This window comes from Myotis daubentonii, chromosome 1 (assembly GCF_963259705.1).
Source record: "Myotis daubentonii chromosome 1, mMyoDau2.1, whole genome shotgun sequence".
Lineage (NCBI taxonomy): Eukaryota > Metazoa > Chordata > Mammalia > Chiroptera > Vespertilionidae > Myotis > Myotis daubentonii.
In genome coordinates, this window is record NC_081840.1 from 63,427,231 (window position 1) to 63,454,595 (window position 27,365).

The 27,365-nt window shown below is 42.5% G+C and overlaps 2 protein-coding genes across 10 annotated transcripts in view; one reads left to right on the forward strand and one right to left on the reverse strand.

The window, feature by feature from the left end:
- SPG11 (SPG11 vesicle trafficking associated, spatacsin) overlaps positions 1 to 11,179 on the forward strand; it is a 106,974-nt gene extending 95,795 nt beyond the window's left edge. For both annotated transcript variants that reach the window (XM_059702725.1, XM_059702736.1), the window contains one exon: positions 11,014 to 11,179. In XM_059702725.1, coding sequence (XP_059558708.1) covers positions 11,014 to 11,030 — 17 coding nt within the window. In that variant the 3' untranslated portion in view covers positions 11,031 to 11,179. The remainder of the gene's footprint in view (positions 1 to 11,013) is intronic.
- On the reverse strand, positions 469 to 26,989 carry EIF3J (eukaryotic translation initiation factor 3 subunit J). 8 transcript variants are annotated; one of them, XM_059702841.1, is made up of 8 exons: positions 26,062 to 26,205; positions 25,883 to 25,986; positions 12,307 to 12,361; positions 11,727 to 11,815; positions 7,487 to 7,601; positions 4,771 to 4,932; positions 1,882 to 1,955; positions 469 to 1,533 (listed from the first exon to the last, which is right to left on the reverse strand). In XM_059702841.1, exons 1-8 carry the CDS (start codon positions 26,099 to 26,101, stop codon positions 1,402 to 1,404), a joined length of 771 nt encoding a protein of 256 aa, XP_059558824.1. In that variant the 5' UTR covers positions 26,102 to 26,205; the 3' UTR covers positions 469 to 1,401. The 8 variants fall into 8 exon arrangements, with proteins under 8 accessions (XP_059558824.1, XP_059558835.1, XP_059558787.1 ...); XM_059702852.1 differs by lacking the exon at positions 4,771 to 4,932 and having other exon boundaries at positions 11,727 to 11,818; positions 26,062 to 26,204; XM_059702804.1 differs by lacking the exons at positions 469 to 1,533; positions 1,882 to 1,955; positions 4,771 to 4,932; positions 11,727 to 11,815 and having other exon boundaries at positions 26,062 to 26,989.
- Between the last annotated feature and the right edge of the window lie 376 nt (positions 26,990 to 27,365).

Below are 27,365 nucleotides of genomic sequence, written 5' to 3' on the forward strand. Positions count from 1 at the left end.
AGACCCTCCCCTTTGTATGTAAGAGAAATTTAAAAAAAATCATTTAATTGTTCTGTCCCTACTTTTGAGTCTGTGACAGTTTTAAAAATTTAACAAATTTGGTTAAATTGCTTAAAAATATATATGTAATAAAGATGACTCAATCTATGCTCACAGCCATACCTGAGTTATAAGCTCAATTACTCCAATAAATAGTTCTAGGTATCTTAGACCTTACATACAAATTGCCTTTCTATAGTAACTAAACCACCAAATAATTTTTCCCCAAATAAATAAAATGAGGAAGGCAGCCCTATACCTTTGTTGCTCTAGGGTGACCCTGTTAAGGGCCTGACAAATCATTTTTGTTTTAAAGCTATTAACTACTCATCAAGCATTTATTAAGCTTTGTTAAGTATATAGAGAACTCTAGTCCCAAGAGCTGTGCTCTATACTCTCCAAAAATATCTCTTGGGAGATAACACAAAATTTAAGTCCTCACAATAGTGATTTTATTAAATTAGTTGCTTTATAAAACATTGCAGATGTCATAATTGTTAACATAACAATTTACCAAACTAGTTAACTGGTGCAGCTTGCTAGCATGTTTTATAAAGGAAAGGAAATGCCAAAACCCTGTTTAAAGTTATTCCATTGCAGCCCAGAAGAACAAAGGAGATTTGTTCCTCAGACACTCCAATCACGCAAATAAAGCAGATAGGGTTTCCCTCCCCCATCTGAAGCAATTCATCAGTAGAACAGTCTGATAGACAGTATGCACTCAAGAGATTTCACAACTTGTAATACAATAACGGAGAGGTTTACCTTCTTCAGCTTCAAAGTGGAGGGTTTTGGTCAATTTTTAAGTATCAGACTAGTAGTTTTCAGCCGCCGTATCTTCACTCTGACAAAAGCAGTCTTCTTCACAATGTATGTTTAATATCCTCACGCTCAATTTTAAGACAAAGCAATTTTAATACTAGGTGCACATCACATGCCCTTGCTGCAAACTGCTTTTCTTGACAAGTTATGAAGTAGTTCAAGGAGGTATGGTTAAGGCTGTATTACTGAATGGTGCTGGTCAATACTACACAATTTCTTGTCATGTTGCAACCTTTGTTTCCAATTTAGTGACTGCTGCTATAGAATCAGATAGCAACAATGACAACATTATTAAGTTTGTGTGTTTTTTAAAACTATGATTTAGTAGCAATTGAGGTTCCCAATTTTAACCCCTTGGCAGCGAGATCCAAGTTCCCTCATTTGCACATTAGCACCTAAGTGTCAAGGGGTTAAGTAACCAGCACAAAAGATACTGCACTTCTGATTGTAGCATTTGGCAGAACTGAAAGGAAAGGAAGTTGTGCTACATGTTGAAGGGATTGTGGGCAACAGAAAGAAGACACCAGAGAAGATAAAATGTCACATGAAATCTTCAAAGTCTTGTACATATCCTCCATCATAACCACCATAATCTGCCAGATCGTCTTTCATGGTGGCCTTTAATCCCCCTCCAGGAACCACACCTTTCTTCTTCTTTTTGGCTTTGCTTTGCTAAAGATAAAAGAGAGTCAATTCATGAGACTTGATCTACCAAGTGTTTCTTATCTGGTATAGCAATCCTCAAAGAGACACCAAAGCCTCTGGTCACAGAAAAACTTCAGTTCTTTAAGGGAGATTCCCAGACAACCCAGGACAATTTCTACTATTAATTCAGAAACCAAGACTGTGAACATGTTTGTTTGGAAAAAAAAAAAAAAGTAAAAGTCACTCACACTCACACTGTTCTATTCCAATTTAAATGGTATTGGTAACCTTTAAGTTTTCCAGGCTTGTTAAGAATGTTATGCCTGCACCACTATCCTAATGAAATACACATTGCCCCACACAGCTTGCTCTTACCTTTTCTTGCTTCTGTTTCTCACTACAAAGCACAGTCAGTGAATTGGTGATCTTTTTCAAGTCATCAATTTCCACTATAAAAGAAAAAGTATGCCACTAATTTTTAATCATTTTTGGGAGTAAGGCAAAATATACATTCTTCCCCATGTGCTATGAAAAATCTAATTTTTCTATCATTAACTTCAGTATCTTTGAAAAGGTTGTAATTCTCCTGTTTGACATACGGCCAGGCATACAAATCAGAACTATTAAAAACTAGAGGCCCAGTGCACGAATTTGTGCAGCAGTGGGGTCCCTTGACCTGTGGGATCGGGCCAAACCCAGCTCTGCAACATCCCCCTAGGGTTCCTGGATTGCAAGAGGGCACAGGCCCGGCCAAGGGACCCCACTGGTGCGCAATCAGGGTCAGGGAGAGATGCAGGAGGTTAGCCAGCCAAGGAGAGACCGTGGGAGGGCTCCAGGGCGTGTCCAGCCCATCTTCCTCAGTCCCGATTGGCCGGACCCCAGCAGCAAACTAACCTACCAGTTGGAGTGTCTCCTCCCTGGTGGTCAGTGTACATCAGAGCGATCGGTTGAGTGGCCTTAGCATATCATTAGCATATTACACTTTGACTGGTTGAACAGCTGACCGGACACTTAGCATATTAGGCTTTTATTACATAGACGAGGGGCCCGGTGCACAAAATTTGTGCACAGGTAGGGTCCCTAGGCCTGGCCCTGCCCCCTGCCACCAGTCGCCTTCCTCTGCAGGGCAATTGGGGGAGGGGGGGGTCCCCACTGGCACCTGCCTTGGCTGGGCTGGCACTGCCCATTTGCTGGCCCCACCCCCCACCTCCCTCTGCAGGCTGACTGGTAGGGCGATCAGGGGTGTGGGGGGGAGGGCCCCCAGCTCGCACCCACCTTGGCTGGCCAGGGGCCTAGGGGAAACTCCTGCGTTGAGTATCTGTCCCCTGTGGTCAGTGTGCATCATAGCAACTGGTCGTTCTGCCATTGAGTCAATTTCCATATTAGGCTTTTATTATATAGGAGATATATGTGAGTGTGTGTGTGTGTAGCCAGTGTCTGTGACGACCAAATGACCAGTCACCATGAGATGGTCCCTCCCCCAACTCAACCTCCCACCCATGAGCAGGCAGGGCAGGACTACGGACTGGCAAACAGGCAGAATGGCTGACCTCTTGGTCCCTTCCCCTGGCCCGCAGGCTCCGATGGATTAGAGATGGTGAACGGGGGAATCGGGGTGGGTAGCGGGAGGACCGGGCTGGCTGTCAGGCCGTTGGGATCACCAGCTCATCCCCGGCTGCTTGGAGGCTCAGGCCTGCATAAAAGCAGGCGCTGGTGACTTCACCTCCATGCACATGCGCCGGGCCAGCCGCTGAGGGAACACGCTGCCCGCTCAGGCCTGGGCGGGTAGGTCGTGGGTGTGCCCCACAGCTTCCATCAGGACCTCAAGCCCCAGCAGCGGCGGTGGCACCCGCGTGAGCGGCCCCAAGTGGGCAGCGTGTTCTATCAGCCGCCAGCCCAGCGCACGCACATGGAGGTGAAGTCGCCAGCGCCTGCTTTTCCACAGGCCTGAGCCCCTGAGCAGCCGGGGATGAGCTGGTGTTCCCAACAGCCTGACCGCCCGGTAGCGGAGGTGGTGTTCGGCCTTGGGACTGCTAAACGGGCAGAAAATGGCCCTGATCACAGGAGGCTAGGCCCTAGGACCCTACCTGCATGATTTTGTGTGTGGGGCCTCTAGTATAGAATAAAATGGCAAACTCAGCAACAAAAATTTATCTTTATAATGACCTGTTATCACCAAGACACCAATGCTAACCAAAGAGAGAAACTAAGTGTCTTTACAGCTCAGTGTTCCCTCCTGTTCTCCTTTCCCCACCAAACATACAGATAACCATGCCCTTCCATAATATCCTTGATGCTCAGTGAATGAACATGGAATAATAATTATTAAACCTTCAGATGACAACTCCCCACCTCCTGGAGTCTCCATTTTCTAACACAGGAACTAGAATGAAAGTAGTAGCTATCTCAGAAATCTGTGTCCTACCAGGAGACAACATCTTTTAGTGAACAACAACATATCCTCCTATCTTTATAAAAATATTAAGCTGAAAACAATTTTTAGCTACCAAAAAAGTAACTAGTTTTGATTAGGGAGCTCCTTCAAAACAGGAAAAATAGTATATGCAGAAAACACCAACTCTGGGGATATAATAACTCATCAAATAACCCCCAACTTAGTAATAATTTCTCAAAACCCAATTTAAAATCCATTATGTAAAATTCCTTTTCCTCAATCTTAAAAACAATAAATACTAGCAAAACCCGTCCCTTACTGTATTGGTGCTGCACCACCCCTGGTTGTCACTCCCACACCCAGCCTCTGAAATGCGGGACTGAGTCCTCTCTCAGGGCACAGCACCACACCCGTGGGCCCAGAGAATAGGTGCTAGCTCTGTTGAGCAACTTGCACCTGTCACAGGCTTCTTCATTTATAAAAGGAATTTACAATTGCTGTGATCTCAGCTCTAAAATCTTATATGCCCAGAGAGCATTTTCCCCAAAAGACACTTCCTAGCCCCTTTCAAGATATTAGATAAAAGAATAAGCTAGTGCTGTATTAGCTGCTGTGGCAACAAATCTCAGATGTCTCCTTGGGAAACCATTGTAAAAACATTAAGAAGGCAGCCTCAAAAAGGAACAAAACCATTCAACCTAATTGCATGTTTGCAGAACACCATTCTCATAGTAACTACTAAAAAGTAAATACTAAGTCTGTATATTATAGCATTCCTCCTCCCAGCCCTGCAAAAAGTCAACCTCCATCTTCTTGAGTGCGCCCTTACTAAAATCCACGTGCAGGGGCTAGAGATTAGAATTACTTACATGAAATACACACATCTCGAACTAAGGCTTCTAAAAAACTGGCATAATATAATGACTTTTCATATTGTGTAATTTTATCTTTTAGTAGCTTTCCAAACTCTGTGAAGTCCTCTCTCGAAGATGGGTTCATAGCATCTATTCCAAAAACTGTATTAGTAACACCTGTAATAGAAAGGGAGCACTGCAAATATCAGAAAGATATTTTTAAAGTTTATAAACCAATTAGACACCTGAACAACCCTGCTACGTCATTCTAAAGCAGAAATTCTTAACCTGGGACCTTGAACAGAATTCAAGGGGCCTGTGAATTTGGATGAGAAAAAAATTATAGCTTTTGTTTTTACTAACCTCTAGTTTCCTTCCATTTTGATTACCGGCAACAAATCACAGATGCAAAACCTGACTGTTACCAACAGAGATCAGATACTTTCCTTTCACATTACAGTTGTCTCAGATATCTTGAAACATTATTCAGTCATTATTACTTTAAAATTACATTACTTATTAGACCTGCTCTAGGTCTTACTCAATACATCAAAGAACCATGTAATTATTGTATCAAAAGTTATTTTAATATTTTGATAGCTATTTCAATATTTATTTCAAAAGATTTATTTTGTAAGTAAAGTCCTGTGTGTTTTGTTTTATGCATTTAAAACATCAGATTAAAAAGGGGCCCACGGGCTTTGGCAGACTGCCATGCCAAAGGAGTCCCTAGCACAAAAGAATGCTCTTAAGGCAGGGGTGGGCAAACTTTTTGACTCGAGGGCCACAATGGGTTCTTAAACTGGACCGGAGGGCCGGAACAAAAGCATGGATGGAGTGTTTGTGTGAACTAATATAAATTCAAAGTAAACATCATTACATAAAAGGGTACGGTCTTTTTTTTTTTTTTTTTTTTAGTTTTATTCATTTCAAACGGGCTGTAGTTTGCCCAAGGCTGTCTTAAGGTATCTGTCCAAGAACAGCCCGGAGTGAAGTGGGGAGAGAAGGAATAAAGCAAAGAAAACGATGGTTTCTGTCAAAGTATCCAGCTAACTAACTCTAGAAGCTAAGCAGGAGCAAACCATGTGTTAAATCCCAATAGAAAAATTAATATGTCGGTACACTTTTTTGTCCTCAGTAGTCTAAATTAGTTGTTAACAATGCCACTGATTCAGTATTTTAATATGAAAAACACAACACTGAAATCCTATTAACCAAATAATGACTGTATGTATGCATGTTTTGGCCTTTTAATCTGTAATTGGTGTCCTATATTAGGATTTATGGGTACCACATAAACCCTTCTCTTTAATAAACACATGGGCAGCTTTTACCATCCTTGAAGACACAAGAGAATGGCTGAGTGCCCTCTGTGATGAGATGAGTGCAGTTAAGACATTGCGAGCACATTCCAGCAGACAGGAGCATCTCTTGAAAGATAAGGTCACACTTCCCATAAAAAGGAAATGACTACTATAGTCAGCCTGCTTGATTGTTTTAAAGAAAAGGAATGAGGGGAAAACTAGATTGTTTTTGGCTCTAGGTTTCGATTTCCAGTTATTTAACTGTTTCAATATGATCTTCTACTCTACAAAGTACTCAATAGCTGACAACAATAAACTTGGTTAAAATGAGAGCTTTTACTTTCTCTGGGCATGTTCCTTCCTTTTACCCTCTGTGCCATGTAACTATCCTCCTGGGACACTCTGAACTGATTTTTTTACAGGACCTTGAACATGTCTTTTATCTCATGCACTAACCATAGCTGCAGGTATGGCACACAGAATGGAAGCCGTCTGCAGCGGTCCTCAACCTGTGGGTCGCGACCCTGAAAATACATCCTGCATATCAGATATTTACATTACGATTCGTAACTGTAGCAAAATTACAGTTATGAAGTAGCAACGAAAATAATTTTATGGTTGGGGGTCACCACAACATGAGGGACTATATTAAAGGGTCGCGGCATTAGGAAGGTTGAGAACCACTGGTAGAGATAGGGCATGGTGAGGGCCAAGAAGGGTTGCAGAAAGAAAATACTCTGAGCACAAAAAGGCACAATCAAAGTGGAATACCACCCTCTCACCACCACCTCTCTCTCCCAGCACTAGCATGCAATACTAAGTCTTATTCAAACTTAATTAAAACAACAGGACAGCCCTACAGGTAGTTTGGTATTTAAATCTCAAAGCTACAGACCTCACATTCCATCCAAATTTCACACCGTTGATAAATACATTTTACAAAGTGGTAGACTTTATTTGGGTCCAATGACTTTTTAACTTAATAATCTTTTATTTGGCCTGGCTGGTATTGCTCAGTGGTTAAACATCAACCCATGAACCAAGAGGTTGCCGGCTCAATTCCCGGTCAGGGCACATGCTTGGGTTGTGGGCTTGATCCCTGGTGGGGTGCGTGCAGGAAGCAGGAGATCAATGCTTCTCTCTCACTGATGTTTTTATCTCTCTCCCTTCCTCTCTAAAAAAATCAACTGAAAACATAGTTTAGAAAAATATATTTCATTTAATACTCAAAACATAATTATTCAAAAATCTAAATATGTGTCTCACTCCACCATAATTCATTTGAAACCTCAAATATAAAGAGAATAAAAACTGCTAATACCTAAAGTAGCCAGTAATATGTTTCTTCAAAAAAGATGTTTTCTAAACTTTCATAACTACCAAGATTTTCACAATAATTACTTGAAACCTCAGTATCTCCCACTTACCAAAAGTTTCTTTTGCTAATTCAAGGTCTGCTTCTTCCTGTAATTTCTTTAGCCGCAGTTTATCTGCTAATTGTTCTTCTGGTGTTAGTACTTTTGTTTCTTCAGGTTCTTCTAACTAAAATGATACAGAAGTGAAGTTTTAAAAGGGCTGGAATCATGATAGGTGGACCCAGTACATCTATTTTCTATGAATTTTTTTATAAGCACATGTAATCATAAATAATAGCAAACACTTAAAAGTATATACATACTGTATTTTGGCATTCTTCTAAACATTTTAGATATTCTTATCCTAATATTAGAGGGGAAAAAACTGAGGCACAGAGAGGTTAAGCAACTTGCCCATGGTAACAGGTTAACACAGCTTGTAATGGGAAAGAGCTAAGATTCGAATCCAGGAAGACTGAGCTTATTTCTACAACCTTTTTTAAAAATAAAGAATTGAGCCCTAGCTGGTTTGGCTGTGGATAGGATCCTGGGTTTAGTTCCAGTCAAGGGCACATGCCTGGGTTGCAGGCTCTATCCCTAGTAGGGGGCGTGCAGGAGACAGCCAATCAATGATTCTCTCATCATTGATGTTTCCCTCTCTCTCCCTCACCCTCTCCCTTTCTCTCTGAAATAAATAAAAATATTTTTTTAAAAGAAAGAATTGAAATTGTAAAAAAAAAAAAAAAGATTTGAGATTGTAGACAGAGTGAAAATGGCACTCACATTCTGCTGCTAACACTGTATACTGAAACAATCTTCCTAGAGCAACTTGGTAATAAGTATCAAGTCTTTATTTATAATTTCAACTAAATTTAGAACCAACTTGAATGTTCAACAACCAAATGGCATATCCATATAATAATATGCAGACATAAAAACACTTATTTCCCAATCACACACCACTGAGATGACAGTTAACATTTCTATATATTATGATATAATTTTCTACAACACACACACACACTGCTTTTACTATAATAAGGGGAAATCTTCGACAATATTTATCCAAGTGGGAAAAGTGAAAGGAATTTGTGTCATTCATAATTATCCATGCCTATGCAGTTTGAGGATTTTGATTCAGAAGTCCACTTCTGAAATAGATCATTTTATTTCTCATGGAGAAGATGAAATGAGAAAGTTCATTATGCCAAGTTAGGAAATCTCAAACACTTGCTAGAAAGAAAAAGGGAAGTATCTTGACTTATTTGTCTAACAGTTAAGTGTTGACATCAAGTATTTCCTGCATCAAAGCTAAATATATATTAACTCAATACCTGGCCTAAGATAAACTGAGTACATTCAAAGTAAGGTTTATGTTAGATTTGTATGTACCCATGGACATGGACAAAGACAATAGGGTGGTGAAGGCCTGGGATGGGGGTGGGGGGGGGCGGGCTGGAAGGGGTCAATGAGGGGGAAAAGGGAACATAGGTAATACTTTCAACAATAAAGATTTATGGCAGGGGAGGGGGGGTTAGAGATCTACCAAAGGACTTGTATGCATGCATATTAGCATAACCAATGGACACAGACACTGGGGTGGTGGGGGCTTGTCCTGGGGGGTGGGAGTGGCGACGGTGCGGGTGGGGTCAATCAGGGAAAAAGGAGACATATGTAATAATTTAAACAATTAAAAAAACTAGAAAAAATAGATGGGGGGCCAGTATGGCACAGTGATCGAGGGTCAACCTATGAACCAGGAGGTTATGGTTCCATTCCTGGTCAGGGCACATGCTGGAGCGGCACAAACCCCAGTGTGGGGCATGCAGGAGGCAGCCCATCAATGATCCTCATCATTGATGTTTCTATCTCTTTCTCTCCCTCTCCCTTTTGTCTCTGAAATCAATAAAAATATATTTAAAGAAAAAATAAAGTTAAGCCACAGCCAGCTCAATTGTTTGGAGAGTCGTCCCATATACCAAAAGGCTGTGGGTTTGATTCCCAGATGAGAATTAAAAAAATAAATAAATAAACTAAAATCTTAAAACTGAAAACAAACAAAAAAGTGTACCAAACTAGACATAAGGCCACTGGGAAGAGAATTCAAATGACTTTAGAACCCAGGACATAATTATACATCCTTAGCAGGACATATTCAAAGCTCAAAATGAATTGCAAGGAAATCCTAAAATTCATTCAGTAGCTCTACCTTGTTAGTAATATTGGTATTGTAAAAAAAAAAAAAATGTGTAGTCAGAATAAGAAAAAATACCAGTATGAACTAATGATCACACATACACCTTACTTTCCTAGCTTATTAATCCACAAAAAGGGATGTAGGCTATCACAATAACACTAAGTACTACTGACATCTAGATTTGGCCTCTATATATTATTTTCCACTAAAAGAAACCTCAGAGGAGCAGCTAATTCCAGGCTTAATGAAGAATGTTTATCGGGTAAGGCTGGCACTTCTTATTGTATCAGATACAAGGAAGCTTTCAAAGACTAATGGAATCCCTACCAAAAGGATAAAGATAGAAACTACTTAAAGGGATTCCTACTGGCCAAAGTTGGGACAGTTTGACCATCAAAAAAACTACTGTATATTAGTAAAACACAATGAATTTATAAAAATCTCCAAGTCCATAAATTTATTCAAAATAAAATCCACAAAATCCTTCATTTTTCACCACATGAAGTTATTATCTCTTTACTCTGAAAATTTATAATTAAAAGGAAAAGAATTAAGCTTTTACTCTTTCTAGTACAAACCATATCCAAAGGAACCAAGTAGCAAAAGAAGAAAAAAAGCCAACCAATAAAAAAAAAAAGGAAGAGAAGTCACAATGAGAAAAATCACTATTCTGTAGTATCTAATGTAATAATTAGGCAATGATCAACAGTGATACAAAACTATTGGGTGAGAAGCTGACGTGAAATTAGATTATTTGCCAGAAGAAATATGTAATTTTATGAGAAGGATCAGGCTGTCTCAACTTTAACCCAGTGATCAATTTTAGCATCACTAATAATAGGACAGACATTACATGACTACTGATGTGATGTGAAGTAATATGAAGCACACAGCATTACCTCTAAAGCAGTGGTCGCCAACCTTTCGGACCTCACGGACCACCAGTGGTCCGCAAACCACCGGTGGGCAACTGCTGCTCTGAAGTATTGTAAAATGCATAATGTGTTATTTATCTTATTTTAGCAAAAAATTGCTGAAACAGGTTTGGCTCAGTGGATGAAGCGTCAGCCTGCGGACTGAAAGGTCCCAGGTTCGATTCCGGTCAAGGGCATGTACCTTGGTTGTGGGCACATTCCCAGTGGGAGATGTGCAGGAGGCAGCTGATCGATGTTTCTCTCTCATTGATGTTTCTAACTCTCTATCTCTCTCTCTTCCTCTCTGTAAAAAAAAATCAATAAAATGTATTTTAAAAAAAATACATGAAGCAAATATGGCAAAATATTAACAACTGTGATGTGTATGATTATTCATTATGCTATTGATAACTATGTGTTTTTGTTGAATATTTGGAACAAGATTAGGAATCTTGTATTAATTTGTGTTTGTTTGTTTTTTTAAATAGAAAACACATTTAAATGATTCAAAAATAAAAACAATAAGAAGCACTTCCAACAGCATGGATGGAACTGGAGAGCATTATGCTAAGTGAAATAAGCCAGTCAGAGAAAGATAAATATCACATGACCTCACTCATTTATGGAATATAATGAACAACATAAAATGATAAAAACAGATCCAGAGACAGAGAAGCATCGATCAGACCATCAAACCTCAGAGGGAAGGTAGGGGAAGGTGAGGGTAAGGTGGAGAGATCAACCGAAGGACTTATATGCAGGTATATAGGCCTAACCAATGGACACAGACAACGGGGGTGAGGGCATGAGTAAGGGGTTTGAGGGGTAATTTGGGGATAAGGACACATATGTAATAACTTAATCAATAAAGAAATTTAAAAAAATATAAATAAATAAATAAACAAACAAACACATAGTACCTGGCAGAGAAACAGACACTTTTTATATGGCTGTGGTCATTACACAATTATAACTGTTCCCGAATGTTTGTGAAAAGTTAAAAGGCATTCTAATACATAAAGTTTCTAGGTTTGGGTTTTGTAAAAACCACAAATTCAGTTTTGGGATTAATTTATTGATGGTGTTTATTTAACGTCTTTACAAAGCCCCTCAAATTGCAAGGCAGTATCGGTTGCCTGTTAAGACACTGTACTACTACTGATGTGAGAGGTCTATATTTTAGAAAATCAATAGTACTTACCCTCTTTTTAATTTCTTCTTGCCTTTTCTTCTGTTGCCGTTCTTTTTCTTTTATCTTCTCTGTTATTTTTTTCTTTTCTGAAATTTTTACTTCTAAAAGTAAAGAAATTTTTTAATCAATTATTTTGAATATTTTCCAGTTTATGGATGAGACAGACATGATACCTGTATACTTCAAAAAGCCAACCCTCTCCCAGCTCCAATTTCATATGGTGATTTCTTGGCAAATAAGAATGGGAACGTTCTGGAACTCTTTTTCCTCTCTAACCTGACCCCTAAGATCCAAACACCTGCCTTCATATTTTCCCATAGTCCTTTACGCAGGACTTAGATCATTCAACTATGATACCACACCCTTTACTCTCTCATAATACTAAAAAAGAAGCATGTATCTAATCTAATTATGTTTTGAGATGAGAGAAGAGATGCAGGGAGAAGAGAATAAAGTGGGAATGAAAGGATGTTTGGTTTCTAAATACCAAAATTTTCAGTCTTGTGAGTTTTTTGTCATTTGTCTTAACATAAGTACCAGATACTCACCAAGACATAAAACCAAAAATGTAGAAACCCCAGTGGCTCACCTGGTTTTACTTCTGCTTCCTCTTTTTTTTCCTCCTCCTCATCATCCCAATTATCCTAAAGAAAAGAACTTCCATTAATAACTCTTGCATTTTTACTTTTCCATGTGAACTTTATTATCAACTTGTCTAACTCTACAGAAACATGCTTGTTGGTATTTTTTTGGTCCTGCATTAAATTTATAAATTAATAGTGGAGAACTGTCATCTTATGTTAAGCTGTTCTCGCCAAGAAAAAGGACTATCTTTCCATTTGTTCAAGTTGACCTCTATATCTTTCAAGGATTGGTTTAAAGTTTATCTTTTAGGTTTTGCACATTTCTCCTTTTATTTTATTTTTGCACATTTCTCAAGCATTTCATCTTCCATGTTACTACTGTAAATAGGGCTGTGTTTTTTTCCCTTTTATGTCCTCTAACTGGTTATTTGTGTATAGAAAAACAGTTTTTGGTTTTTATTTTAAAGAGAAAGGGAGTGAGAAGGACACTGATTTTGTTGTTCTACTTGTTTATACATTCACTAGAGGCCCAGTGCACAAAATCATGCATTGGGGTCCCCTCTAAGTGGCCTGCAGGGATTGGGCCGAAACCTGCAGTTCAACACCCACCTGCAATTCAATGCCACCTGCAGCTCCTACCTGCTGCTCCTGCTCATCCTGGCCCCACTGTGCCTGCCATGGACTCACACCTAATCAGTCCTGCATCTGGTGCCCTCCCAAGGGGAGTGGCCTGTGGGATCCGGCTGAAACCAGCTTTCCGACATCCCCCAAGGGGTCCCAGACTGCAAGAGGGCACAGCCAAGGCTGAGGGACCCCACCGGAGCACGATCAAGCCAGGGAGGGATGGAGGGAGGTCTCCAGGGCGTGTCTGGCCCACCTCGCTCAGTCCCAATCGGCCAGACCCCAGCAGCACTGACCTACCGGTCAGAGCGTCTGCCCCCTGGTCATCAGTGCACATCACAGGGAGTGGTTGAGCAGCCTTAGCATATCATTAGCACATTACCCTCTGATTGTTTGGTTGTTCTGCCATTCAGTCTATTTGCATATTACCCTTTTATTTAGGATTGCTTGTTTTTTTGTATATGCTTTGACTGGAGGTCGAACCTGCACCCTTGGCATATGGGGACAAATGCTCTAAACAACTGAGCTACCTGGCTAGGGTAGGTTTTTGTTTGTGGTTTTTGTTTTTTTTGTTTTTTAACTTTTTAATTGAATTTATTGAGTTGACAATTGGTTAACTATGTTAATTTTATAGTCTACCATACTAATTTACCACTTAGTTTTATCATTGATTCTCTAGGGTTCTCAAAGTATACTATCATATCATCTGCAAACAAGAGCTACTGTACCTTTAATTCTTCTTTACTAATTCTATGCCTCCACAACTGATTTATCTAACTGCACTGGCTAAACCCCTAGAGCACAATGTGAATAGCAGGAAAGATAACGGGTATCACTGCCTTGATCTTCTTTAAGGGAAATGCCTCTAGTGTTTCCCCATGAAGTGCTATGAACCCCACCACATTTATGCAATAAAATTTATCAATCTTACTGCCTCTTGATTTTCTTACAGCAAGGAATTTCCTTCTAGAACACGTATGATTTCATTCTTTTTTTCACTTAGATATCTGATCCATTTGGAGTTTCTTTTGTATGATGTGAAATATGACCTATTTTATCTTTTTCCAAATGGTTACCTAGTTGTCACAGCATCATTTATTAAAAAGTCCATTTTTGCCCAGTCATTTACAATATACTATATTTTCATAGGTATCTGGTCTATATCTGCTTTCTATACTATCCCATTAACCTACTGTTTCTTCATACACCAGTACCAGACTGCTTTAATTAATTACATCGACTTTATAGTATGTTCTTATGTAAGCTAGGGCTAGTCTCCTCTTGTAGATTTTTTAGTGTTTTCCTGCCATTCTTGCATGTTTGTTTTTCCATATTAACTTATATCAAATTGTCTAATTCCATAAAAAAAGCTTTTCCATTAAGAATTAAAACATAAGCCCTAAACGGTTTGGCTCAGTGGATAGAGCATCGGCCTGCGGATTGAAGGGTCCCAGGTTTGATTCCGGCCAAGGGCATGTACCTTGGTTGCGGACACAAGAGTGTGCATGAGGCAGCTGACTGATGTTTCTCTCTCATCAATGTTTCTAACTCTCTATCCCTCTCCCTTCCTCTCTGTAAAAAATCAATAAAAATATTAAAAAGCAACAACAACAAAAAAAACATAAGCCCTGTTCAGGTAACTCAGTTGGTTAGAGCATCATGCCAATTTGCCAAGGTTTCGAGTTTAATCCCAGGTCAGAGCACATAAAAAAATCAACCAATGAATGCATAAATAAGTGGAACAACAAATCAGTGTTTATCTCTCTTCTCTCCCCCTCCCCGCCTTGCTTTCTCTCGCTCCTCTCTCTTCTCTCTCTCTCTCTCTCTCTCTCTCTCTCTCTCTCTCTCTCTCTCTCTCTCTCTCTCTCTCTCTCTCATATCAATAAATAAAAGTGAAAAACACCACACAGGACAACCAAACCAAAACTAAAACCCTCTCTTAAATTCATAGTTTTAAAATAAAAAAGTAAGTACTTTATCCTTCTTACTTTCCCATATGTAAAAACATCCAACATTCTAACCATTGGCTCAATTATTTTAAGCAGTATTCCATATAGCACAACCCTGGTTACTGAATTAAATACAGTGCAAGGTTGGGCAAAACTAGATTCATAGTTGTTGGTATGGAAAATAATACAATAATAAATAACTAATACAAAAACTCTTTTGCATACTCAATATTTAAGAGGAGTCAAGAACTGATACACAGCTTCATGGAACACACTCCCTAACTCGGGTGGGACACTTTAAGGTAGATCTATACTCTGTCTTGTCTACCTATAACAGTCGTTGAGCTAAAAATAAACCAATTATCAAACAATTTTCTAAAGGCTCCACAGAATTCAGAAGGTTTAAGTTTAATAAGGATAGACACAGCCCTGTGTTTAAATAGGGCTTTAATGTATAGGTAGCTTGGACATTGTCTAAGCAACCACCAGGCACACTATGACGCACCATTTGAATTTGAGCCATAGGATGGCAGATGCAGAGCAAGCAGTCCTGACGCTACTAAAAGATGCAAAGGCTGACTAATGTGCTTTAAATATGACACTGAGGTTCTGGTTTTATAACAAGACAGATCATAAAATCTAAATCAGTCTAGATATATAAAGTAACCAAGCCTTGATTCTTTCTTAAGATTTTTTATTGGTTTTTAGACAGAGAGGAAGGGAGATGGAAAGAGAAACATCGATGTGCGAGCAAAACACTGATAAGCTACCTCCCACATTCTCCCCACTGGGGATCTAACCCCACAACCCAGGCAAGTGCTCTGACCAGAAATTGACCCAGCAACCCTTCAGGGCTCGAACTGAGCCACACTAGCCAGGGGAAAACTTGATTTTTTTTTTAATTTTATTAAATACTGGAGGCCTGGTGCATGAAATTCGTGCACTGGGGGAGGAGGGTGTGCCTCAGCCCAGCCTGCACCCTCTCCAATCTGGGTTCCCTCGGGGGATGTCCAACTGCCGATTTAGGCTCTGATCACAATCCAGGACTGCTGGCTCGCAACCACTCACCTGCCTGATTGCCCCTAACCGCTTATGCCTGCCAACCTGATCACCCCCTAACCACTCCCCTGCCAGCCTGATCGACACCTAACTGTTCCCTGCCGGCCCGATTGCCCCCAACTACCCTCCCCTGCCGGCCTGGTCGCCCCCAACTGCCCTCTCCTGTTGGCTTGGTCGCCCCTAACTGCCCTCCCCTGCCGGCCTGGTTGCCCCTAACTGCCCTACCCTGCTGGCCCGGTCGCTCCCAACTGCCCTCCCTTGCTGGCCCGGTCGCCCCTAACTGCCCTCCCCTTGCTGGCCTCATCACCCCTAACAGCCCTCCCCTGCTGGCCTGGTCGCCCTTAACTGCCCTCCCCTGCAGGCCTGGTCCCCCCCAACTGCCGTCCCCTGCCAGCCATCTTGTGACCACATGGGGGCAGCCAGCTTGTGACCACGTGGTGGCCGTGGCGGCCAACCAAGCCTTCTTTTTTTTTCTTTTCACAAGCCTTGATTCTCAATAAAAATCTGTATGTCCATCAAAGAAACAAAAAGTCCCAATTAAGGCTGCCATGAGGTCTGCAGCACAGTAGAAAGAACTTGTATAAAAGTAAAAATATTTTTATAATCACTGTACCTTGGCAATTTAACCCATAGCTCAGAGTTCACAGAATGAAAGCAAAACAAGAGCAGATTGGGGGTTGGGGGGACTGGGTGAAAAAGGTAAAGGGATTAAGAAGAACAAATTGGGCCCGGCCAGTGTGGCTAAGTGGTTGGGCATCAACCTATGAGCCAGGTCAGGGCACATGACCAGGTTGCGAACTTGATTCCCAGTGTGGGGTGTGCAGGAGGCAGCTGATCAATGATTCTTTCTCATCATTGATATTTCTCTCTCTCTCTCTTCCCCTCTGAAATCAAGAAAAAATATATTTGGGGGTGGGGGGAAGGAGTACAAATTGGTAGTTACAAAATAGTCACAGGGATGTAAAGTACAGCATAGACAAATCTAGCCAAGAACATTTTGGTAACTATGTATGGTCCCAGAGGGGTACTGGAAATACTGGGGAGGACACTTTGCAAAATATACGATTGTCTAATCACTATGTTTGTACACCTGAAACCAATACAAAGTACTATTAAAAGGAAGCTGTAATTGAAAAATAAAATATTAAACCCATGTTATTGGTTTAAAAAAAAAAGAAAACCAGCTAGTCATTGTTGGTACATCTGAGATAACAGAGTTAGAAATTAGAGAGCAAATGTTTGCATTACCTTTCTGGTTTACTTAAGTCCTTATATCAAGACACCACAAGACAAAAGGAACCAGCGAACTAAAAATAAAAGTTAACTACCAGACATGTTGTTTTAATCTTCACAGAATATAGGAGAGCTGGGTCTGTGAGTGGCATGCTGCTTAGGCAGTGCTTCAGATAGGAGGACCATTTGCTTATTTCCAGGAAGTGCATATTCACAACTCTAATAGTGATAATGATGATGATAATAATAATAATAGTAATAGCATTTACTAAGTGCTTACTTCACACCAGGCACTGTACAAAGGACTTTATATGTAACACAGTAACCCTCACAAAAGTCCTGTAAGATGGTGTTATCCCCATTTACAAAGACAGAAATAGCTACCCCACAATCTCAGTGAAAAATAATGAAGGAACATGTTCTGAATGGACCAAAGTTCCTTTAAAGTGTCATGGTAAACGACTTCTAACCCGAGACATGAAGTATAAAATAACTATCTGGGAAGTAGGTCCCTCCCCACCAAAATTTGTTCTTTCAATTAGTTATGAATGAGCTCCCCTGGAATCTCCTCAAAGAGAAGGGTATGGTTCCTACAAAGAAAATATGCCCAGCTACAACTACATAAGTTACCCATTTCAAATTACTTGTGATGATTTTATACTAATTTTAAGAAACTAGTCTAGCATCTCGGGTACTGAAAGGCTAAGAAGAAGTATGGCTGAAAAATGAGCAGTTCCTCACTCCAATAACTATGAAATAGAGAAAACATGCAACAAAGCATTTTTTTCAATGCTGATTCCCTTTCCCATTAAATCATCCCCACCCTACCATATCACTGCTCCCTCAGACAGTCAAGTTAAACTGTCTCATCAGCCAGACATAATAAGACTACATAGAATTCCACATTCCCTTCCCCATCTCCTTCCCCCATAGGCAAGTTTCCCTTAAACCAGTGGTCAGCAAACTCATTAGTCAACAGAGCCAAATATCAACAGTACTTCTTCAAAATAGACTCGCCCAGGCCAAAAACCGACTTCTGCGCATGGGCCACAAAGTTTCAGTCGCACTATACGTGCGCCCGCATGTGGTATTTTGTGGAAGAGCCACACTCAAGGGGCCAAAGAGCCGCATGTGGCTCGCGAGCTGCAGTTTGCCAACCACAGCAACCCATAAGGGACCCCATGAGACTTGCAACCAGGGGACCAATGGGCAGCAGCAGCTCGTCCCAGGCTAACCCCCTGAACCTGTCTCCAAGGCCCCCTTTTCTCTGACTTCCAGGTGAGCCAGAGCAGCCCAGCCTAGGCACTATTGCTCCTTCTATGCCCTTCGTTGTGTCACTGCCCTGAGTTTTTGCTGTGGTCAATAAATTCTTGCTTGCTTTTCTAAAAAAAAAGGAAACTGGTCACATTTCCAAACAGATATCATCCCGAACCAAAAAGCCAGGTGGCTTTCCCCAGGAACTTAAAAAGAGTTTTTGTTTCCCTAGTTATAAAATATGCAGGTGCTCTAAAAGTAAATGTAAGGTAGAATTGTCTAAATCTGCCCAATTTTCTGTAAACACTAGGACTTTGTAAATGCTGACAATAAATTCAGATAAAATGCAGAAAAGCCCTAACCGGTTTGGCTCAGTGGATAGAGCGTCGGCCTGCGGACTGAAGGGTCCCAGGTTCGATTCCAGTCAAGGGCATGTACCTGGGTTGCGGGCACATCCCCAGTACGGGGCGTGCAAGAGGCAGCTGAATCGACGTTTCTCTCTCATCGATGTTTCTAACTCTGTATCCCTCTCCCTCTCACCTTCCTCTCTGTAAAAAGTCAATAAAATATATTTAAAAAAATAAAATGCAGAAGATTCCTAGAGAAACCTAAAAAGTTAACACTTAAAATAGGAAGTCTATAATTTAGTAAGCCTTAAATGGTTATTTGCTTCAAGAGACTACCTATCAATATCCAATTAAATTCCTTACCAAGTTATTTTAGGTAGCCAATAAATCTTCCAACTGTTACATACAATTTATCTCCTAAAATGGCTAGCTTCCTCAGAACAGAGGCTGTTTATAAACTACAAATTGCTTATCTATACTCTTCTCCCACAGACACACACCCAACATCATTTGAGCCATTTCTCTGAGAGATATGGCTGCTTTTCAAGTTTAAAAACTGCTTCCCAATTGAACTAAGAATTGAAAACAAAACAAAAATTTTAAGCCCTGTTTTCTTTTTATTTATAACAATGCGGCCAGTAGTTGGTTGGTCTGTCATTTTTATAATGTACAACTACAGAATGTCACATGCAATTAGAGAACACATTTGGGCCAAAATGCTTTCCAACTTAAGCAAGATATATTTATAGATCGTCAAACAGAAGTAGTTTCAAGAGCAGTAAAATTATTCTGCCCCATAGCCATAGCCCACTAACATATACTTCTTCCCCCTTTTCTTCAGTTTGGATTAAAGCATAACCTCTTGCAGGAAAAGAGCCTTTCACTGGCCGGTGTTTTGTTGTTATTAATCCTCACCAGAGAATATTTTCTCCATTGATTTTCAGAGAAAGTGGAAGGGAGACAGAGAAACATCAATGTGAGAGACATCGATTGTTGCCTGCACACATCCGACTGGGGCAGGGATCAAGCCGGGAACCGAGGTATGAAGTCCGTGCCCTTGACCGGAATTGAACCCGCAACCCTTCAGTCTGCAGGCCTATGTCAACAATAAATTCAGATAAAATGCAAAAGTAGCTAGGGCCTGGCTAGTGTTTTGTAAAGCTATTCTAACCTGCTCTGAGAGGCCTCAGAACTCTGTAATGGCCCCTGGCAAGGCTGGACTTCCCAGCCAAGTACAGTTTTTAAAAGAAGCTCAAGCCGTGACTGGTTTGGCTCAGTGGATAGAGCGTCGGCCTGCGGACTGAAAGGACCCAGGTTCGATTCCAGTCAAGGTTATGTACCTTGGTTGCGGGCACATCCCCAGTGGGAGGTGTGTGCAGGAGGCAGCTGATCGATGTTTCTCTCTCATCGATGTTTCTAACTCTCTATTCCTCTCCCTTCCTAGCTGTAAAAAAATCAAAAAAATATATATTTAAAATAAATAAATAAAAATAAAAGAAGCTCAAAGATTCTTCCATCATCTTAGAGCTATACTGGTCTCTGGAAACCAAATCATTCATTTAATTTAATTTCATTAAGTTTTTAACATCCTATTATGCATGGTTTAGCACTCAGCTGAATTCCATCTCAGTGCCTGTCTAATATTCTGAAGTGTTATCAATCAATACTACTTTAAATTCCTGGCTAAGCAAGATCTAGATCAAGACACTGAACTCTAACCAAGTAGCTTATTTTCAGTGTTCCAGCACTACAATAACAGTATGTAAGTATTTTTCGATAGCAAACATGCTTCCTAACTAAAAACTTTCATTTATAAAACCTGTAAGGGTATTGCTCTGGCCGGTGTGGTTGAGTTGATTGAGTGTTGTCCCATGTACCAAAAGGTTGCTGGTTCAATTCCCAGTCAGGGCACATGCCAGGTTGTGGGCTCAATCCCCAGTAGGAGGTGTGCAGGAGGTAGCCGATCTATGTTTCCCTCTCTTCCTCTCTCTCTAAAATCAATAAACATATTCTTTTTTTTAAAAATGCCAGGGTATTGAAATGATTTAATTGGGATTTTCTTCAAAATAATCTGGTTGGGCCCTAGCAGGTTTGGCTCAATGGATAGAGCATCAGCCTGCGGACCAAAGGGTCCCGGGTTCAATTCCGGTCAAGGGCACATACCTCGGTTGCAGGATCCTCTCCTGCCCAGGCCCTGGTCGGGGCTCATTCAGGAGGCAACCAATCAATGTGTTTGTCTCACATAGATGTTTCTCTCTGTCTTTCAATGGAAAAATATCCTCGAGTCAGGGGAAAAAAAATCTGGTTGGGGGAGGAGAGATGTAAGTGGGAATATAGAAGAAAGAAGATTGGCCATGAATTTATTAAACTTTTCTTTCTACTTCTGTATATGTTTGGAATTTTTCATAAGTTACACACATACTTCAAGATACCCATTTCCTGGCAAAATGCTCACCTTCTGAATATTTCCCAACAATCTCCCATTTCTCTAAACATAGATCCCCTGCTTCAGAAGTGCTATTTCCAATGCTTAAAAAATGTCCTTACTGTGACAGATTTAAGCTATTAACCCAGAAAGGATCCTAACAGATGGTTCAATGGGTAGGACGATGCAGGGAGTTTTCAACTCTAGGGTCTTCATAAGAAATTCTATAACATTATAGAAGCAAATGCCTGAGACGCTGAACACAATCAGAAGCAGTTTTCTCAAAACAAACTGTACACTCTTTGAATAAATCTAGTTTCTAATCTGTTCTACTGAAATGCTGGGAGACTAGTAAAATGCAGTAAAAGTTGTACTATCCCAGCTTGCAGTGGGTAGGTACTCACTGCCTTTTTGTCAACACAGCCCATACATCATTCCAGCAACTGGGAAGGAGTCCAGCAATATATACCAAACGAACAATTCCTCCCACAGCCTCTGTATAACATCAGTATAGTAAGTAAAATAAAGCCAGTGTAACAGGAAAGTATGCTCCCTGGTTCTAACCTTTTTAAGTGGAAGAAACATAGGCTTTCCCTCCACTAATATTAACAATTCCATAGTTTTACCTAAACCACTTCTGCCACTGTCAGACAGCTATTTTAAAAGTCAAGCGCAGCAAAATGCTATAATGTCTACTAAAAGATAGTAAACTACTGGAGTAAATTACTGTAACAAAGACCTGTTTTCCTTTCATTCCTCAGGACATTACAGATGACATTAAATCTATATATATTTTTTTTTAAAGAAACTTGTTTATTGGGGGGCAAGAGGATACAAGCAATATAAAAATCAAAAGTTTATCCAGCTTTATTGGCTTTTCTTTCTCTTGGTCAATGGGGTGGGATTTTATTTGTACATTTTTTTAAGGGTCCCAATCTGTTCATGAAATTCTTATATAGGGGGAAGCTGTGGGGCACATATTCCTTAAGGGACCCATTGGGAGAACTATTATCAGGGCAAAGTAACTGCTCACTTCCTTCCCTTCTGCTTCATGTGTACTACGAAATAGTCATTGCATGTGATGTGAGTCCAGCAATTAGCGAAAAGCAGCTCTGGAAGCCCACTCTGCCGTCTCGGCACTGGTCCAGGTCCTTCATTATTTTGTCTACAGCCAGAGGGTCTTTTTGATTTTCCAAAAATCCAGGGAACTCTTTTTCCATGAGTACTCTTAGGTCCTCCTTTGTTAAGTAGCCTTTATCCCCAGCAAACTTATGAAACCTGAACATCATGGCTTCCATGGCATGTTCCATTTGAGACGGTATTTTGGTGAGGTCTTGGCGGGACGCATAGCAGGACCGTCGGCTGCTGGGATGCGCGGCCAGTCTAAATATACATTCTTAAAGGTTAAACACTAGATACTGATATAAACTGAAAACTTACTGTTTCCCCCATATCTTCTGAAGACTTTAAAAAAGTCTCATATTGGCTGGTGTGCTCAGTGGTTGAGGGATGACCTTTGAACCAAGAGGTCATAGTTCAATTCCCAGTCAGGCACATGCCCAGGTTTCAGACTCAATCACCAGTTGGGGGCATGCAGGAGGCAGCCGATTGATGTTTCTCTCTCTCTCTTCCTTCCTCTCTCTGAAATTAATGAAAACATTTTTAAAAATTCCCATATTGTATTAAGGACGGTGATTACTCAATCTCATGGAAACTTAGCCTTGTATGCATCTCCTTAGGAAAGGATTAGGTACTATAACATTAGAATTCAGATAGGTGGTATTACTACCATCCAAGGAGAGAAAATTCAACTTTGATTGGTAACCTTTGAGCAAGCAAAACCTTGCTTGATAAACTTGGTCATTCCATTCAAAATATAAAATTCAGCCTTTTGGCCGGAACTGCCATCTTCCAGTAATTTGCCAAAGTGACTAACACAAAGGGAAAGAGGAGAGGCACTTGCTATATGTTCTCTAGGCCTTTTAGAAAACATGGAATTGTTCCTTTGGCCACATATATACAAATCTACAAGAGAGGTGATACTGTGGACATCAAGGGAATGAGTGCTGTTCAAAAAGGAGTGCCCCACAAATATTACCATGGCAAAACTGGAAGAGTGAACAATGTCACCCAGCATGCAGTTGGCTTTTTGTGAACAAGCAAGTTAAGGTCAAGATTCTTGCCAAGAGAATTAATGTACATATTGAGCATATAAGGCACTCTAAGAGCAAGATAGCTTCCTGAAACATGTGAAGGAAAATGATCAGAAAAAGAAGGAAGCCAACGAGAAAGGTACCTGGGTTCAACTGAAGCATCGGCCTGCTCCACCCAGAGAAGCACTCTGTGAGAACCAATGGGAAGGAGCCTGAGCTGCTAGAACCCATTCCCTATGAATTCATGGCATTGTAAGTAGAAAAAATAAAGATGACTTCTGTGCTGATAAAAATGTTTCTCTTAATTGAGTAGAAGTGTGGCGGCGTCTCTTCTCCCAAAGAATAAAGAAAACTTTGTGACCTTAAAAGAAAACAACCCATAAAATTCACAATAAACTGCCACTATGGCGAGAACTTAATCCTTCTGAGCTTAGGAAATAAAAAATGTGGTACAAAATAAACCCCAATACTAGATCTAAACAGCCGAAGCATACATTCCATTAGCTAGAAAAAGACAATATCTTAAAGTAAGAGACAATTAACATTTACTGAGTGCCTACTATGTATCAGGCAATTCTGCTTAAGGCTTCCCCTGCAATCTCATTTAAAATGCAAATTAACTCCCATAATGACAAGTTACAGATTGAAAACTAAAACAAAGATCAAACACTTGCTCATGACCACAAATATAAAAAATGTCAAGGCAACAATATCAACCCAGGTCTGTCCATTCCGGAGTCCAGGAATCAAACTATTCCGTGGATATCATTATGAGAATCTTGAAGAAACTCAACAGAAATAATCCAACATTTAAACTTGGAAATAAAACAGGCAAGTTCAGCTTTCTTCTCCAAGATCAACTTCAAAGTTTATGTAAAATAAATAAGCTATTTGTATAAGAAAAAGAAATTCTGCATTGAAAGAGTGAATTGGCGAGATGACTTTTATAGTCCTTTAAACTCGTAAATCTCCAAAATTAATTCCAAGTGGTCAGAATTAGAATTACATTTATCAGGATTAATACCATAGATCCAATAATCTCAGGCAGTTTACTTCATGATATCAGCCCAGATTACTCCATTCAAACCTCATTTTCTGATATTTTTGTCCAGATTTCTCTAATAGTTTCTTCTCATTTGGTAATTTATTTCCAATTTTCATTAACAGGTATCTTAACTGCTGCATCCAAGTATACATAGAAAAATTAAAAGGGCAAATCTGAACTAAATGCTCCAAACAGAAAATGTTCTACAATGTAGGAAAGTAACTTATATCTTGCAACGAAGGGGTTAACATAATCCATTCCCATGTCTAAGTACTTTCACAACAACACTACTCATTTATTAACACCAATGTGTGCAAAGCTCCCTTCGTTTCTGAACCTCAGGTTGTTCAAGAAATTGTACATTCACCTCATCAGACTCAGGAGAAAGCAGTACTGAGTATTAAGTTAATAGCAATTTTCTAGCTTAAAAATTTTCAACCCAAGCAGAAGGACTTGTAGAATTAAGTATATGCCAAGGAATAGAAGTTGGGAGTGAAACATTCACTAAATGAACCCCAAACCACGAAATACCATTTTCCAATTCATACAAAACTTTATCTGCACAAATATTTAAAAACGTTGAGAACTTTATCAATAAGAGTCTTCACATGATGGGCTTGAGACTTCTGGAGCTACTTTTAAAAAATCGCCATAGTCATGTTTCTGAAGCCATAGGCTAAGCCCCCAGGAGTGCTCACAAATGCGCCAGGAGGGCAAATCTGGATCACCCCTGAGAGGATGCACTGGCCCCGCTCTAATCCAGCCTCCAAGTCTTCCATCTCTCGTGTGAAGATGAATGTCACTGTCAACTTCACGGTTTCCCGGTCGCTGCGGACTGCCCGGTTTCTGGTCAGTAACTGCCGGCCCTTTCGGCACTCAGCTCACCCTTCCACCACAGGGTGTGGGCAGGGAGGCGAAAAGTTATTTCGCTTTACTGTTTCTATTTCTCTTGCGTGGAAAAGTTAGACTTAAGCCACAACAGTTCCCTTGTCTAATTGTACCAACTCTACCACTGGGCCTTCGGGGACGTGAATGAATGACTGGCTCTGGGGAGACAGGCGCTCGAACAGGCGGGCGCGTGGCGAGGTGTCCCATATGGGGCAAGCCGGGGGGCTCCGTCCCCGCGTCGCCAGCCTCACCGCGGCCAGGGGCTCCGGACCACGAAGTTTGCACGTGGGCCGCCCCGCCGCTGCTGTCACCTCCCGTCGCCAGTTGGCGGGTGGGATGCAGGCCGGGGCGCGGACCGACCAAGGGCTGGGGCAGGGCCGCCGCCGCCTCGCCGAGGAAATCCGAAAGGCCACGCTGCCCGTCCCGGCCACACAGTCGGCGAGCGGAGGGAGGGAGGGCAGCGTCGGGCCCTAAGCTCGCGCCCCACCCAGGGCTCGCAGGCCCGGGCGGCGCCCCTGGGCCCAGAGTCCGCCCGCCCGCCCGCCCGCCCAGCGGTGGGCAACTCCCGCCCGCGACGGCGCAGCCCGCAGCCCCGGCCCGCACCCACCTTGACGTCCTCGTCCTCGTCCTCGCCTTCCCAGCGGTCCCCGCCGGCCGTACCGCCGGCCCCCACCTTCCGTACCGGGTCTTCCACGGAGAACGTGTCCGCATCTACGGAAGAGAGCAAGCCGCGTTAGTGCCAGCCGGGGCGAGGGCCCGCGCCCGGCCCCCGGAACTTCCCCTCACCCCAGGAGTCGGAGTCCCCCGCCGCAGCCGCCGCCGCCATGTCGAGCCGGGCGTGAGCGTGTGTGAGGGGAGAGCCAGCGAGGAGCGAGCGCGGCGGGGGTGAGTCACTGGATTCGCTCTCGTTGGCCCGCGCAGGGCACGCTGGGACCGTGGCTGACTGGACGCCCGGGCCCGGGCCCCGCCCCCTCTGGCGGCGGCGACACGCGCGCGGGCGGGAAGGGGGCGTGGGACGTGGCTGGCGGCGCCGCGGAGAGCTCGGGAGGGCGCGGCGGACACTCGGTGCCCAGCGGGGCGGGAGGGAGCAAGCGGCGTGGAGGCCGCCACGCCAGCCTGGGCCCCGCGGAAGAAGCGTGAGTGCAGGAAAGTTAGCAGCGCTGCCTCTCGCCTGGTCCTGGCCGGTCCTCGCCTCCCTTCCCGGCCTGCCCCACCCCCGCCCCGACCGGTCGGTCCCTTTGCTCGCCGCAGGTGGCAGGTGGCGGACGCCAAGAAGACCCCCACGCTCGGAACCGGGCTCTGAAGGCCATGTCCGCCTGTGGGGACGGGGACGGTGGACCGGCCTCCCGAGCCCCCGGAGGGCGCGGCCGTGCGCCGGGCGAGGGGCCCTCGGCCTGGAAGCCGGCGTGCGCGGCGCGCCCGGGAAGGAGCGAGCGCCGAGGGCGGGGCCCCTGGCCGCCTTCCCTGCCGGGTGCGCGGACTCGGCGCCTGGCGGGTCGGCCTGGCCGGGGTCTCGCAGGGGTCAGAGAGAGCACGGTGCTCGGGGATCGCCGCTTCCTGCGAGCCGCTGGCGGCCGGCGCGGGACTCATCCTCTCGCGGAATAACCTCGGGACGCGGTCTGCGCTCGGCATGCGCTCTCGCCTGGTCCTCAGGTCCGCACAGTCAAGGAGCTAAGATAGACGCGTAAATAAGTTCTGGCCCAGTGTGCTGACTGAGACAGACAGCAGCATTGTGAGGTTAATACATATAAAAAGGCGACATTAACCGTGGGGGAGAGGGGAGGAGGCGGGAGAGGAGCGCTGCGGAAGCGGGGGTTTGGAAAGATCCAGTGAAGTTTGCTCAGGTGCATTTCCGGTGGAGATGACACAAGCGCTGCCTGACCGACCGAGGGGTGAATTGGAGATAAACGCAGCAGGTGAACTGTTCGTAATGGAGGGCTTCGGAGAGGCTACGCTGCGTTCCGACCTGTGGGTCGCTGGGCTCCACGGCAGGGTTTTTAAAAGCGAACAGTTGGAGATATTTTGTTTTTGCTGTTTTCTTAATTTATTTTTGAATATGTAGCACACAGACTGAGTGCATCATTCGGGTT